The 16,989-nt window shown below is 43.6% G+C and overlaps 1 protein-coding gene across 1 annotated transcript; it reads left to right on the forward strand.

The window, feature by feature from the left end:
* Positions 1-3: 3 nt before the first annotated feature.
* FPR2 (formyl peptide receptor 2) lies at positions 4-16,061 on the forward strand. Its single transcript, XM_054465739.2, is given in 4 exon segments — positions 4-268; positions 6,403-6,702; positions 14,163-14,692; positions 14,695-16,061. Coding segments are annotated over 2 exon segments (1,056 nt in total). The 5' UTR covers positions 4-268; positions 6,403-6,702; positions 14,163-14,173; the 3' UTR covers positions 15,232-16,061.
* The last annotated feature ends 928 nt before the right edge of the window (positions 16,062-16,989 follow it).

The following is a 16,989-nucleotide window of genomic DNA, read 5'->3' on the forward strand; positions in this document are numbered from 1 at the left end:
CTTTCTGTTTTAATGGCATTAGGACAGTGGGCTGGGCCTGTTTAGAAACTCATGTACCTGACTGTATTTCTCAGCCTCAGTCTCTGTGGAATGCAGAGGTTCAATGCTCTCAACGTCAAGGGCCAAGAAATCCAAGTGTCCGGGCCCCTGCTCCCTCCAAGGGTCAAGGTAAAGAAAGCAGCAAGTACTGTGGTGAGAAGAATCAGAGGGAAGCAATGAAAGGCAGAGAAGAAGTCGTGAGGGATGGAGACCAGAAACACAGAGAGAGGTAAGGGAGGCGGGGAAGTTGAGACATTTGGCAGGACAGCGCGTCCACACCCATGCACACCACAAAGATTAACCCCATAATCCTCTGATCTTGTGGAAGCTCATTTGTAGTCTTCTAGCCCAAAGAAATAACTGCTTTTCTGAAATGTTAAGCATCCTTCCAAGGGTATCAGAGTGATATGGAGAAATATGGTAAGACAGTTACAGAATCAGAGATAACGACACTGATTCTAAAAGCATTATTACCAAGGCCTTGTTGCATTAAGGCTGTTTTTTTTTTTTCTTTTAGAGATAGTATCCTGCTACATTGCCCAGGCATGTCTCAGACCCATGGGTTTAGTGATCCTCCTGCCTCAGCCTCCCCAAATGCTGGGATTACAGGCGTGAGCCAGGCTGTTTTTAATTCTAAGTAATTTATAATTTACAATTACACCTAACAATGGCTTAAACCAGGGGTGTCCAATCTTTTGCCTTCACTGGGCCATACTGGAAGAAGAAGAAGAATTGTCTTGGGCCACACATAAAATACACTAACACTAACGATACCTGATGAGCTAAAAAAAAAAAAAAAAAAATCCCCAAAAAATCTCATAATGTTTTAAGAAAGTTTATGAATTTGTGTTGGGCTGCATTCAAAGCCATCTTAGGCCATGGGTTGGACAAACTTAGCTTAGAACCAAGGCGAAATTTATGGTTTACTTTACAAGAATTTTGCAAGAGGGTAATACTAGGTTAGGTTATATCTGGAAAATATCATCAAGAACTACATTCGTTTTAATCTTTTCTCTTTATTATCCCTAATATGGTGACTTTTTTTTCCTGGGGATTGCCACTTCATGGCTCCAAGAAAGCTACCATAGCTCCTGACTTCACACTACAGCAGGGGTCCCCAACCTCTGGGCCATAGACCAATACACAGACCGATACTGGTCTGTGGCCTGTTAGGAAGTGGGCTGCACAGCGGGTGACTGGCAGGCGAGCAAGAGAAGCTTCATCTGTATTTACAGCCACTCCCCATTGCTGGCATTACTACCTGAGCTCTGCCTCCTGTCAGATTAGTGGCGGCATTAGATTCTCATAACAGTGTGAACCCTACTGTGAACTGTGCATGCCAGGGATCTGGGTTGTGTGCTCCTTATGAGAATCTAATGCCTGATGAGCTGTCACTGTCTCCCATCACTCCCAGATGCGACCGTCTAGTTGCAGGAAAGCAAGCTCAGGGCTCCCACGGATTCTACATCATTGTGAGTTGTATAATTATTTCATTGTATATTACAATGTAATAATAATAATAGAAATAAAGTCTACAATAAATGCAATGTGCTTTAATCATCCTGAAACCATCTACCCCACCACCCCATGGAGAAATTGTTTTTTATGAAACTGGTCCCTGGTGCCAAAAAGGTTGGGGACTGCTACACTCCAGCATCCCACACCGGGAGGATGCGGATTAGACGGAGAATCACGGAAGATCTTTAATCAGAAGGGTGATATGTTCATTTGTACTTTATAAACATTTGTGTATTTTATAAACATTTTCTTGGGATCATAACAACAGATGCATTTTAGAAGGTTCCCAAGGTACGAAGGGTAACAAATGAAGACGTGCCTAGGAGTCACATGGAAGCTAACACTGTGTAAGGGGATTAAAATAAAGGGAATGGCAGAGGACATCATTATGCACAGAGGAGAAGGGCCCAAATGTCAAGAGAAAACAAGAGACAAGGGACTCCACAGAGAGTAATTGCCAGAAAAATTTGTAGGTCTTTTGAACTCTGACTGTTCTTCCTAAAACGGGGGTCCTGGGATACCCCTACCTGTTTCCCATGAGCCCTCTTTTCTAAAACATAAGTAGGTTTTCTTCCTTGCTACCAAATGGCACGTGATTAGCACACTAGGTTGGGCAAAAATAGAGCCAAGTGTGTGTTCCAAAGTGACTATGGTGACGAAAAAAGGGAAAGTCTTAAAATGGACTTCCACTTCTGTGTTTGCGTAAGGCTAAAAGGGAAGATGTCTTAGGGTTGACCGGAATGGGGGTATTCCTGCCTATGCTGCAAAAGTCCCTGACTCTTCTGGTAACTGAAACACCAGAAATGGCCTCTGCGAGCAGCACAGCCTCCCAGTAAAGCACTGGACTGAGGTGAAGCCAGATTGCCTGGACTAGAATCCCAGGACTACTGTTCACTAGCTCCGGACAAGCCAGCTAATCCAGGGGTCTCAAACATTTCCCCCAACTTTTTTTTTTTTTGAGACAGAGTCTCACTGTGTCACCCAGGCTGGAGTACAGTGGTGTGATCTTGGCTTACTGCAGTTTTGCCTCCTAGGTTCAAGTGATTCCCCTGCCTCAGCGTCTCCAGTAGCTGGGATTACAGGTGCCCACCACCACACCGGGCTAATTTTTGTATTTTTTAAGTAGAGATGTGGTTTTGCCATGTTGACCAGGCTGGTCTTGAACTCTTGACCTCAAACAATCACCTGCCTTGGCCTCCCAAAGTGCTGGGATTACAGGATGGAACCACTGCACTGGGCCACAGACATTTCCTATGAAGGGCCAGATGGTCAATATAGTTCATTTGGCAGGCCATAGAGTCTCCATCACAAGTCCTTGGCTCTGCTGTTGTAGCCTGAAAACAGCCACAAGCGAAGTTGTAAATGAGAAGCATGACTGTGTCAATAAAACTTTATTTAAAACATGACAATTAGACTTCATATAAGTTTTACATGGCACAAAATACCCTTCTTTTGGTTTTCTTTAGCCGGTAAGAAATATTAAAGCCATTTTTGGCTCTCGGGCCATACAAAAACAAGTGGTGGGCTAGATTTGACCCCTAATTTAACTGCACTGGGTCCCAGTCACTTCACCTGTGAATTGAGAGCAATGATACTTACAGAGGTGTTTTCTGGAGCAGAACAAATAAGATCAGTGATACAAAGCACTTGGCATGAATTCCAGTGCAATAAGTATTATCAATATCTTAGTAATTACATAAACCTATCCGCTGTTTCACATTCTCTGCGGTGAACCCATCCATGCTTAAAACTTGAACCACACCTCAGCTAACATTCACCAGACCCCTGTCTCTAGCTCAGACCTGCCCTTGATGTCCAGACACATCATTTTGGGTTCCTGTTTCCTTTCAAACTCATCTGCAGCCTTTGCTCTCCTCACCTTCTCCCACAACTCTGTTAAGGACTAAATTGTGTCACATTCCCCTTCAAATTCTTAGGTTGAAGCCCTCACCCCATGATGTGGTTTGGCTGTGTCCCAACCCTGATCTCATCTTGAATTGTAGCTCCCATAATTTCCACGTGTTGTGGGAGGAACCAGGTGGGAGATAGTTGTTTCATGGGGGCGGTTTCCCCCATAATGTTCTCATGGTAGTGAATATGTCTCACGAGATCTGACAATTTTATAAAGGGTTTCCCCTTTCACTTGGTTCTCATTCTCTTTTGCCTGCTGCCAGGTAAGATGTCCCTTTATTCTTCCTTCGCCTTCCGCCATAATTGCGAGGCCTCCCCAGCCATGTGGAACTGTGAGTCTATTAAACCTCTTCCCTTTATAAATTACCCAGTCTTGGGTATGTCATTATTAGCAGCATGAGAACTGACCAATACACCCCAGCATGTCAGAATGTGACTGTATTTGGGGATACAACCTTTAAAGAGGTAATTAGCTGAAACTGAGGTCAGTAGGGTGTGCCTCAACTCAATATGACTGATATCCTTATGAAAAGAGGAGATCCAGACACAGACAGGCATAGAGGGAAAACTATGTGAAAACATGAGGAGGAGGTGGTATCTGCAAGCCAAGGAGAGAGGACTCAGAAGGAATCAACCCTGCCGACACCTTGATCTTAAACTTCCAGCTGATAAAACTGTGAGAAAATATATTTCTATTGTTGTAGCCACCCAGTCAATGGTATTTTGTTATGGCAGCTCTAACAAACTAAACACTCTGCTTCTTTTCATTGACTCTCATCTCAATGACAGCCCCCAAATCCAAGCAGTTACCTTGGTGCAACAGTTCTGAAGAAAATGGCCACAATATTCTTGGATCTCCTTCCTCTGAGAGGAAGGCAGGCATATTCTATCCCCTCTCCCCTGGAACCTGGGTAGAGTTGGGATTACTCTGACCAAAGAATGTGTTAGAAATGACTCCATATAGCTTTCAAGGCTAGGTCAAAAAAGGCTAGGAAGCATCTTCTGGTTCTCCTGGGACACACGTTCTGGAGGAAGGCAGCCATTGTCCTGGGACTCTGATTCCTCTGAGACCACCATGCTGGAAAGGCTGCCCGTAGGCACTTGGTGCAATACCAGCCTAGTTCAGCATTTGAGTCATTCCAATCCAGGCATCTGACATGTGAATGAAGGAGCTCTAGATGACTCCAGTACCCAGTCTTCTAGTCACCCCCAAACCTTTGAGTTTTGGGTGGCAGAGACAAGCATCTCCTCTGTGCCTTATCCTAATTCCCAACCCACATAATCCACAAACATAATGAAATGGTTGTTCTACATGCTATGATTTAGGTGGTTATATAGCAATCATGAATTATGAATGTGGGCTTCATAAAGACCCTTCATGCTTCCTCATTCTCCAGAGCCATTTGGTCTCCAAGCCCAGTCTACCAAGCCTGGAAATCTCTCCCTAAACTACACCTCCTTTCTAGCACACTACTCCAGCACAGGCAACTATTCGACAAGTTCACCTTGATCTCTGGCATCTTCTTACCCTTTAAGATCTCTGCCTCCAACTGGGAACATTCTCAGAGTCATCCCTTTGTAGGAGGACTCTAGAACAATGTTTTTTGGAAGCACACACCTGACAAGTCACTCTCCTGCTTAAATAGCTTTTCGTATTCTTAAGGAGAAATTCCAACTTCTTTTTATAGCATTCAAGACCATCCAAGAAATTGCCTCTACCACCCTCTACATACTTAATGCTTATTGCTCTCTGCCTCATCATCTATGCTCCAGTAACCAAAAGTAACCTGCTTTTTTGTGACCCCTTTCCTGGGTGTTTTTACTCCCCTCTGACTAGAATGCATTATTTTTTCTCCTTTATCTGAGTCTTTAAGACTCAGCCTACATGTTCCCTCCTCCGGATATTGACTCTAGATCTGTGAATCTGAGCTAGTCATTCCTTTTAGGGGAACCCACAAGGAGCCAGGCATCTGTCTATCACTACATGCCCCCACCCTATTGTAACTAAGCACTGCATTCTCACCTCTCTATTCAGGTGGTCCGCAGAGCCCATGTCTGATTGATCTCTTTGTCTCCAGCAGCTAGCAAGGAAGCACCTCTTTAGAGACGTGCACCTATACAATACCTACCACCTTTTATTTCTTGATATGTGAACTCCATTGAGAACAAACGAGTAAATGTAGGTAATGTGCCTTCTTCTTTCCTTTTCTTTTTTTTTCAGATGGAGTCTCGCTCTGTTGCCCAGGCTGGAGTTTAGTGGCACAATCTCGGCTCACTGTAACCTCGGCCTCCTGGGTTCAAGCGATTCTGCCGCCTCAGCCTACCAAGTAGTTGGGATTACAGGTGCCCACCACCAAGCCCAGCTAATTTTTTTTGTATTTTTAGTAGAGGCGGGGTTTCACCATGTTGGCCAGGATGGTTTTGAACTCCTGACCTCAAGTGATCCAACCACCTCGGCCTCCCAGAGTGCTAGGATTACAGATGTGAGCCACAGCGCCCGGCCAGTAATGTGCCTTCTTAAGTTCTGTGAGCCATTCTAACAAATTATCAAAACAGAGGAAGGGGTTAGGGTTATAAACATCCCCCCACCCCCGATTTATAGCCAGTCAGTCAGAAGTACAGGTGGCCACCTGAGACTTGGATTGGTGTCTGAAGGCAGGACAGTCTTGGGAGAGTGAGCCCTTTAACTTGTGAGATCTGACACTAACTCCAGGTAGACAGCGTTGGAGCTGAATTGAATTGTGAGATACCCAGTGGTGTCCCCAGAGAATTGGAGAATTGCTTGATATGGAAAAGACCCACACATTTGATGCCAGAAGGACTGCATAAGTCGAGAATTGAGTTTGACTGAATCATCATATTTGGGCATTATTGCATGGCTGAAACTCTTCTCACTTCAGTAATTGTTTCTTTCATTTTCATGAAACTCTGAAGAAGGAGGGACTGGACATTCAGATTCCTTGACCCTTGACATTTGGAAGCATGAACTCCAGTCTCTCACAGAAGGCTAGAGGTGAAGGAACATTCAGACACATTGGTTTCTAAGAAGAGTCCGCTGGCAACATACCCAAGGTGTCTTCTGAAAATTATAAGAAATTCTGAGTTTCTGTTAGGGGATTGTCTCCAGCTCCATTGTCCCTCCCCCATCATTCAACAGTCTCTGCAAAAGCCCTTAGAGCCCGTGTTGCTCCACAGGAAGCCAAGAAGCACACAGGAAAAGGAGCTTAGCTGCTGGTAAGTTGGGGACTGACAATTTAAAATTTATCGTTGGAACTCCTGCTTTCTGACAAACACCTCCTAAATTCTAGAGCAGTGCTGTAATGGAGTATCCACTTGCCACAGGTGGCTTTTGAGCACTTAAGTTTCTATCTTGATCTGAAATGTGCTTAAGTGTAAAATATACTTAGTGTAGTTTAATCATTAGTATGATCAAAATAATACAACTTATCTCATTAATAACTTTTATTTTGGTTACGTGTTCCAGTGATTTTTTTTTATTTGTGGGGTTAAATGAAACATATTATTATAATTAATTTCCCCCAATGATTTTACTTTTTTAACATGGCTACTAGAAAGTTGTAAGTCACATGTGTGGCTGGCATTTAGGGCTTGCATTACCCCGTCTCTACTAAAAATACAAACAACAACAACAACAAAATAGCCAGGCGTAGTGGTGGGAGCCTGTAATCCCAGCTACTCAGGAGGCTGAGGCAGGAGAATTGCTTGAACCCAGGAGGCTGAGGTTTCAGTGAGCCGAGATCATGCCGTTGCACTCCAGCCTGGGCGAGAAGAGTGAAACTCTACCTCAAAGATAAATAAATAAACATGCGAAGGAACCAGGTGTGAGGAGCTTAAGAGGAAGAGCGTGGTAGGCAGAAGGAACAGAGAAGGCAGAAGCCCTGAGATGACAATGAGCTGCATGTTCAAGGAATCAGAGCCCGCTGTGGGTGGAGCACAGTGTGTCCCACGAGAGTGCAGAGATGAGGTCTGAGGAATGCACAGGGCAGGTCCAGGGATACTTGAGGGAACTTAAGGTAAGGATAAGTTAGAAGTTTGGAAGCCATTAGAAGGTGTTGAAAATAACATCAACATTTTATTGGACCTTTTTTTTTTTTTTTTTTTTGAGACGGAATCTTGCTCTGTCACCCAGGCTGAAGTGCAGTGGCGCAGTGTTGGCTCTCTGCAAACTCTGCCTCTCAGGGTCAAGCGATTCTCCTGCCTCAGCCTCCTGAGTAGCTGGGATTACAGGCGCCCACCATCACGCCCAGCTAATTTTTGTGTTTTTTTAGTAGAGACGGGGTTTCATCATGCTGGGCAGGTTGGTCTCGAACTCCTGACCTCAGGTGATCCACCCACCTCGGCCTCCCAAAGTGCTGGGATTACAGGCATGAGCCACTCCCGGCCCTTATTGGACTTTGTTTGTTTGTTTGTTTGTTTTTGTTTTTGAGACAGAGTTTTGCTCTTGTTGCCCAGGCTGGAGTGCAATGGCATGATCTCAGCTCACTGCAACTTCCGCCTCCCTGGTTCAAGCGATTCTCCTGCGTCAGCCTCCCAAGCAGCTGGAATTACAGGCACGTGCCACCACGCCCAGCTAATTTTGTATTTTTAGTAGAGATGGTGTTTCTTCATGTGCCGGGTTGGTCTCCAACTCCTGACCTCTGGTGACCCACCTGCCTCGGCCTCCCAAAGTGCTGGGATTACGGGTGTGAGCCACTGCGCCTGGCCCTTATTGAACTTTTTAAAAGCTCATTTGGTTTCCTTCTGGAAATTGGATTGTAGGGCAGGGGAAAGCAGGACCAGGAACAACCTATTTGCAAAGTTGGTGCAAACATTCCTGCCTGACAGGACCATGGACACGGGTTGTGGAGATAGAGATGGCTCTGGCTGTGCATTCAGCAGATTCTGTAGATAGAATTAATAGGACTTGGATGAGATTGTGGTGAGAGAAAGGGAAATGAAAGATAAGTTCTAGTTTGGAAGCTTTAACAACTGAATGTTTAAACTCAAATAGACACAAAATATTGGAAGAGTGGCAGGTTTGGGAGGATGAGATAATCAACTGTTTGGTTGAGCCACGTTAGGTTTGGAGTGTCTATGGGACTCCCGTGGGGAGAGGTTATATCAGACTGGAGCACCAGAGAGAGGCCAAGGCTGATAGTTTAGATGAAAAGAGAGCATGATATTTTAAGCCCTGAGACTGGATAATATCACCTATAGAAAGACTATATAGAGATAAGAGAGGTGGGGAACAAGTAAAAGCTGCGGGACACTCCTAAATTTAGAGTCAAATTTAGAGCAGAAAATACTAGCAAAGGGGACTGAAAAGAGGTGGCCAATTGAGCTTTAAAGGTAAGTGAAAGTGTGTTGTGTGTACATTTATCATCTCATGGCACAGGAAAAACGTGATTTAAGGAGAAGGAAGCGATCCAATGGGAAGAAGAGATCCAATGGGTCCTATATCACGAAGATATTGAGATAAGAACCAATATGGATTTGCGCCCACTGCATTTGCAGCCTTGAGGTCATAAGCATGGTCAGGAAAATGCACCAGGTCAGTGCTAAGGACTGGAGTCAATACAGACTGGATTCAGGAGAAAAAGTGAGGCAGGGAATCAAAGGGAGCAAACACAGAAAACTCCTTCCAAAATCTGGTTGCAAAATCTTTTCATTGAAAGAATTCTCTTAGGAGAAATAGGGTTAACACCAGAAAGGAATACAGGCCAAGGATCTTTTTGGTTGTTTTTTGTTTTGTTTTTTGGGGTGGTTTTTATTTTGTTTTTGTTTAGTTTTGTTGTTGTTTGTTTGTTTGTTTTTGAGTTGGAGTCACTGTCTCCCAGGCTGGAGTGCAGTGGTGTGATCTCAGCTCACTGCAACCTCTGCCTTCCAGGGTTCAAGAGATCTTCCTGCCTCAGCTTCCCAAGTAGCTGGGATTGCAAGCGCGCGCCATCACGTCCAGCTAATTTTTGTATTTTTAGTAGAGATGGGGTTTCACCATGTTGGCCAGTCTGGTCTCAAACTCCTGGCCTCAAGTAATCCACTTGCCTCAGCTTCCCTAAATGTTGGGATTACAGACGTGAGCCACTGCACCTGGCCAAGGATGGTTTCTTTTTAAAGGGAGGGGATATGATTTATGTAATGTTTATGTAATAGTGAGAATGATCTAGTAGAAATAAAATCTTGAGGGTTTGTTTTTGGCAGAAAATGGAAGGACAAATGCAGGGGGAGAGTTTGTGGGAAGATGAGAGCCATCCTGGGCCAACGTAGGAAGTGAAATTATTGGAAAGAACAAGAAGTCTTTATTCACAGTGACAGGGGCGGGTAGACTGAGGGTCAGGGGAGGAACGGCTGAAAATTTCACATCTAGTTATTACCATTTTCTCATTATAATGTCAGTCAAGGGCATCTGCTGAGAGTGGGAAAAACAGAGTAAATGAGGTAATTTTTGGAGAAAGCAGGACTGAAATAATTAAGGTGTGGGATAGCAAGTGCACTGGAGAAGTAGAGTAACCTAATGAGGAACTGCTGAGTTTTGATTTGAAATCTGTGGTCATAAATTCAACTGCAGCCCTCAGTAATTGTGAAAGTCACTTCCGCTCTCTGAGCCGTACTTTCCTACCCGTTACGCAAGAATAGCACTTGTCCCAAAGCAAGGATATTGTAATCAGAGATGATAAAATATATAGTGACTGGCACATATTAAGGACTCACCAAACAGCAGCCCTCATAATCAGTACAGGTATCATCTGTGGTTCGCAGTTCTCCTCCTTACATTACAACTAGGGTTGACCCAAAATTGCAATTTTTGCTTTGTTAATCCTCACCTGTCATTACACAATCATCCTTCCTTGTTGTATCAACATTTTTTTTTTTTTTTGAGACAGAGTCTCGCTCTTTCACCCAGGCTGGAGTGCTGTGGCACGATCTTGGCTCACTGCAACCTCTGCCTCCCAAACTCAAGTGATTCTCCTGCCTCAGCCTCCCAAGTAACTGGGATTACAGGCACCCGCCACCATGCCCAGCTAATTTTTGTATTTTTAGTAGAAACAGGGTTTCACCATGTTGGCCAGGCTGGTTTCGAATTCCTGGCCTCAAGTGATCCACCTGTCTTGGCCTCCCAAAGTGTTAGGATTACAGGCGTGAGCCACCGCACCCAGCCTGTATCAACATTTTAAAATGAATTTGAGATTATGGATAGATCATGTCTTCTAAGTGCCTTGTAGAATGTTTGGAGGGTGGATAGAGAAAATCTGAGTCTATTGAGGAACTATGGGGTGGAAAAGTGTTAACAGCACAATTCTGTTGTAATCAATCTGGCTGAGCTCCAATTCTGTCTCTACTCTTTCTACCTGGGAACGTTGAACAATTAACGTAGCCCATCTAAGTCTTAACTTCCTCGTCTGTACAATGGTTATACTAATTATCAGGTTGCTGCAAAAGTGCTTGTGGTTTTTGCTATTACTTTCAATGGCAAAAAAGGCAGTTACTTTTGCACCAACCTGATATCACTAAGATTAATCAATATTCACTGTGTCTCAGGAGCACTCAGTGCTTACACATATTAACACAGCCCATCCACAGATCCTGTGAGAGGCATCGTTAGGGTTAAAGGAGAAGCTCTTGGCACGTGGGTAATGTTCATAAGTAGAAACAACTATTGCTGTGAGCATCGTTCTTGTCCTCACCTTGAACTTCATAATGGATTGAACCCCATGACACAGCACACAGCCTGGTGAGGGCCAAGAGTTCCCATTGTCATAGATGTACTCAGTCTAGCCTAAAAGATTTCCATGTCTGTTCTCACTTAATCCTCATCTGAAAGTTAGACTTCACCATAAAATTGTCCTCGTTCTGCAGAGCAGAAAACTGAGGCTCAAAGAGATATCACTGACTAAAAACTCATAGTGAGGAGACATCACAGATGAGATTAGAAGAGAGATCTAGCTGACTTCAGAGCCCAGTATATATTTTTATTTTTTTAGACAGAGTCTTGCTCTGTCCCCCAGGCTGGAGTGCAGTGGCACGGCTCACTGCAACCTCCACCTCCCGGGTTCAAGTGATTCTCCTGCCTCAGCCTCCCGAGTAGCTGGGACTGCAAGTGCGTGCCACCAGGCCCGGCTAATTTTTTGTATTTTCGGTAGAGACGGGGCTTCACCGTATTGCCCAGGGTGGTCTGGAACTCCTGACCTCAGGCAATCTACCCCCCTTGGCCTCCCAAAGTGTTGGGATTACAGGCGTGAGGCACCGTTTCCAGCTGAGCCCAGTATTCTTTATAACAGTGACTCTCAATTAGGGGTGACTTTGCCTCCGAGGGGACCTTTGACAATGTTTATGGAACCTGTTGATTGTCATTTCTGGAGAAGGAGTTGCTACTGGTATCTGTGGATAGAGGCCAGGCGTGCTGCTAAACATCCTACTGTGTCCAGAACAGTCTGCCACAACAAAGAATTACCCAGACCCAGATGTCGATGGTGCCAAGGTTGAGAAACCCTGAGCTACATTAAATAATGTCCCATGGAATACCTCAGTGAAACTCACTGGTGATAGCAGGAAGAAAAGGAGGAAATAAGGAAAAGGAAGAAGGCTAAAAATCATCAGACTGGGGCATAGCCCTATCCTAGTAATCTTGGGGGAATCCCTTTCAAAGGCAGGACTTCCGTATGCAAAGGCAGTGGCTCTGGAGTTGCTCATTTTGGTTTCCATATCTTGCTGCCTCCACTGACTGGCTGGGTATGATGCTGAAAAAACTACAGAAGTCCCCGGGCCATGAATTCCCCCAGATGTGATGGCTGTTTCCCAATGTTATTATGAGCATTAGATGTGAACAAGCGCTAGGGAATTGCTATTTCTCTTAAAGACGCTGAATAGCCCAGTCTGAGATGATTCTCAAATTCTCATGGCCATAACAAATGATCCTGGCTTTTACACAAACAGATTCTAGAATGAGATTTATGGATATAATTGTTTTTCATTTTTATTATAAGTTCAGGGGTATATGCGCAGGTTTGTTATATAGGTAAACTTGTATCCTGGTGTTTTCTTGTACAGATTATTTCATCACTGAGGTATTAAGCCTAATACCCACTACTTGTTTTTCCTGATCCTGTCCCTCCCCCCACCCTCCACCTTCCAGTAGGCCCCAGTGTTCCCCTCTTTGTGTCCATGTGTTCTCATCATTTACCTCCCATTTGTAAATGAGAACATGCGGTATTTGGTTTTCTGTTCCTGCATTAGTTTGCTAAGGATAATGAATACAATTTTAACAGGCAGCCTGGATGTTTCTGATAAAGTCCACAGACCACAGCATAAGAAAATGTGCTCAAGTGACATGGGATTTTGTGTTGAATTGGATACAAACATTACAGATGTGACCCGGACCAGAGGCAGGGACTACATGTTTTGGGTTTTTGTTCTTAAAAGAAAAAAACAAACAAACAAAAAAACTTGATCTGAGAAGCTCTGAGGGTTATATTCTTACAATGTTATTGTCCACAATTTAGTCACGTGTCCACTACTAAAGCAATCCCTTGCAAAGTAAAAGGAATTCTAGTTAGTGCTAATTAGACTAGTCAAGATCTACTCCCAACATGGAGAAAAGACACCTTCTCTGCAGGGTGAGTAACTAAACACAATTGTGGTTTTTTAGCAGAGAAGAATGGGGAACAGTTGCTGGGTGGGCAACCAGCAATATCTGTCAAGTGTAAGGGTTTAGAGGTCAGACCAAGCCAAACTGAAGTCCTTAATCTATTATCTACTACCTAAGTGACCTTCAACACATTTCACAATTACCCTGAGCTTTAATTTATTCTAATGAAAACTAGAAGTAATGAATATTACACAGCTATTACATAGGCCAAACCGGATCCCATATGTAGTAATTAACACAATGCATAGTCTCTAATAAGAACTTCACAAGTATTAATACGACTTATTATTCTCATAGTCTTTATCCCACAGACACCAAAGCTATACAAATTGGCACTGATTATTTGCATTCCAAACAGAGAAGAGCTCCACATCAAGCAGGGACAGGGAAAAGCAGAGGGTAGAAAGCAGAGATGGAAGTCTCTTTGCTGACTTCCTCTAGTGCAGAATCCTCAGGATATAACATACTACTACTACATGTTACCAGTGACTGCTCAAAATTCTCTTCAACAATAACCTCAAGCCAAACCCTCAAACTTTATCTTGAGTACTAGCCAAGCAATAGGTCAAGGGTTCTCACAGTTCGAGGGACAGGAGTTGGGAGACTGGAAGAACCTGGGGCTGAAAGAGGTTGCAGAGCTTGCCAGCATGTTTGCATTGAGTGATGGGAGACACAGATGTGAGCCGTCTGATTCTGAGTCTTGTGCCTTCCTCACAATGCTGAGGCTGCCTATGCTCACTTTTCCATTATCCATACAACATAAGTTCAGTATTTTTGCTGGTGGACAGAGCCTTGTAATCCTCTTGGTGAAGTGATTAGCCCGATAAGTGAAATACATGTTGATAATGATGGGAATATGGAGGACTATCCCTTCCCAAAGGAGCATCCAAGAGAATGCCAATTCTATAGCACCATTGTTAACAAGGCTGAGTAGATAGAGAGGGTCTCCTGGTAGGAGTGGGAGCTTTAGTGGAAGTTGATGTAAGCTATAAATACAGATGCTGTAAGATGGTTCCACAGCTGAGAAATGGCCATTGTTGGAATGTTTCAGGTGCTGGCAAGATGGAAACCAACTTCTCCACTCCTCTGAATGAATATGAAGAAGTGCCCTATGAGTCTGCTGGCTACACTATTCTGCGGATCCTCCCATTGGTGGTGCTTGGGGTCACCTTTGTCCTCGGGGTCCTGGGCAATGGGCTTGTGATCTGGGTGGCTGGATTCCGGATGACACGCACAGTCACCACCATCTGTTACCTGAACCTGGCCCTGGCTGACTTTTCTTTCACGGCCACGTTACCATTCCTCATTGTCTCCATGGCCATGGGAGAAAAATGGCCTTTTGGCTGGTTCCTGTGTAAGTTAATTCACATCGTGGTGGACATCAACCTCTTTGGAAGTGTCTTCTTGATTGGTTTCATTGCACTGGACCGCTGCATTTGTGTCCTGCATCCAGTCTGGGCCCAGAACCACCGCACTGTGAGTCTGGCCATGAAGGTGATCGTCGGACCTTGGATTCTTGCCCTAGTCCTTACCTTGCCAGTTTTCCTCTTTTTGACTACAGTAACTATTGCAAATGGGGACACACATACTGTACTTTCAGCTTTGCATCCTGGGGTGACACCCCTGAGGAGAGGAAGAAGGTGGCCATTACCATGCTGACAGCCAGAGGGATTATCCGGTTTGTCATTGGCTTTAGCATGCCGATGTCCATTGTTGCCATCTGCTATGGGCTCATTGCAGCCAAGATCCACAAAAAGGGCATGATTAAATCCAGCCGTCCCTTACGGGTCCTCACTGCTGTGGTGGCTTCTTTCTTCATCTGTTGGTTCCCCTTTCAACTGGTTGCCCTTCTGAGCACCGTCTGGCTCAAAGAGATGTTGTTCGATGGCAAGTACAAAATCATTGACATCCTGGTTAACCCAACGAGCTCCCTGGCCTTCTTCAACAGCTGCCTCAACCCCATGCTTTACGTCTTTGTGGGCCAGGACTTCCGAGAGAGACTGATCCACTCCCTGCCCACCAGTCTGGAGAGGGCCCTGTCTGAGGACTCAGCCCCAACTAATGACACGGCTGCCAACTCTGCTTCACCTCCCGCAGAGACTGAGTTACGGGCAATGTGAAGATGGGGTCAGGGATATTTTGAGTTCTGTTCATCCTACCCTAATGTCAGTTCCAGCTTCATCTACCCTTGAGTCATATTGAGGCATTCAAGGATGCGCAGCTCAAATATTTATTCAGGAAAAATGCTTTTGTGTCCCTGATTTGGGGCTAAGAAATAGACAGTCAGGCTACTATAATATTAGTGTTATTTTTTGTTTTTTGACTTCTGCCTATACCCTGGGGTAAGTGGAGTTGGGAAATACAAGAAGAGAAAGACTGGTGGGGATTTGTAAGACTTAGATGAGGTAGCGCATAATAAGGGGAAGACTTTAAAGTATAAAGTAAAATGTTTGCTGTAGGTTTTTTATAGCTATTAAAAAAATCAGACTATGGAAGTTTTCTTCTATTTTTAGTTTGCTAAGAGTTTTCTGTTTCTTTTTCTTACATCATGAATGGACTTTGCATTTTATCAAATGCATTTTCTACATGTATTAAGATGGTTATATTATTCTTCTTCTTTTATGTAAATCATTATAAATAATGTTCATTAAGTTCTGACTGTTAAACTACTCTTGAATTCCTGGAATAAACCACACTTAGTCCTGATGTACTTTAAATATTTATATCTCACAAGAGTTGGTTAGAATTCCTGTGTTTATGTTTATATAAAAATGGCTCTGTTATTTCACTTTTTCTAGTATCCTTGCTAAGTTTTACATCAAACTTGTAATGGTCTCTGAAAAGGAATTGAGAAGTAATTCCCCTGATTCTTTTTTCTGCTGTTATATCTTTATTAAATATTCAGAAAAATTCACCAGTGAAGCCAACTTGGTCTTGTGTTTTCTTTCTGGGAAGATTTTTAATAACAGGTTTGTTTTCTTTAACAGTCATTAGACTCTTCTGTTTTTTGTTTTTTTGTTTTTTCCTGTCAGTTTTGGTAAACTGAATTTCAAGGAATTTGGCCATTGAATTCAAACTGTCAAACTCATCGGCATGAAAGAGTATAATAACTGTTTAAAAGTTATAAAAGAGTATGAAACTTGGCTGGGTGCAGTGGCTCATGCCTGTAATCCAAGCACTTTGGGAGGCCAAGACGGGTGGATCACCTGAGGTCAGGAGTTCGAGACCAGCCTGGCCAACATGGTAAAACCCCATCTCTACTTAAAATACAAAAATTAGCTGGGCATGGTGGTGCGAACCTGTAATCCCAGCTACTTGGGAAGCTGAGGCAGGAGAATTGCTTGAACCCGGGAGGTGGAGGTTGCAGTGAGCCAAGACTGCGCCATTGCACTCCAACCTGGGGGACAAGAGTGAGACTTTGTCTGAAAAAAAAAAAAGTATGAAACTTGAAATGCTTTCTTTTATTTATTTATTTATTTCTGATTTTTGTTCTTCTTGTTGTTGTTATTATTCTAGAGCACAGCCTTTGGAGATATGGTTTCTTTTAAACAATGAAAATGTAAGCTCTCTGAAGTCAGGGATTTTGGTCTGTATGGTTCACTGATTGAACCCCATCCTCTATGTGTAAAACACTGTCTGATATGTAATAGACATTCATTAAATACTCATTGAATAAATGAATCAATAAACAATAGTATCACCTAGGTGTCAAGTGAGAAGTTTTAATGTCAAATCAAAATTATCTCCAACCCTCATTACATGAACTAGACCATGTCCAATAAACACCCATCCTCAAGCACACAATATTTAGAAATTCTCATGTGGCTTACTTTTTCATCAGTTTCTGGTTTTGAACTTCTGCTTTAAGGAAAGTACCA

The sequence above is a fragment of the Pongo pygmaeus genome, chromosome 20 (assembly GCF_028885625.2).
Source record: "Pongo pygmaeus isolate AG05252 chromosome 20, NHGRI_mPonPyg2-v2.0_pri, whole genome shotgun sequence".
Taxonomy (NCBI): domain Eukaryota; kingdom Metazoa; phylum Chordata; class Mammalia; order Primates; family Hominidae; genus Pongo; species Pongo pygmaeus.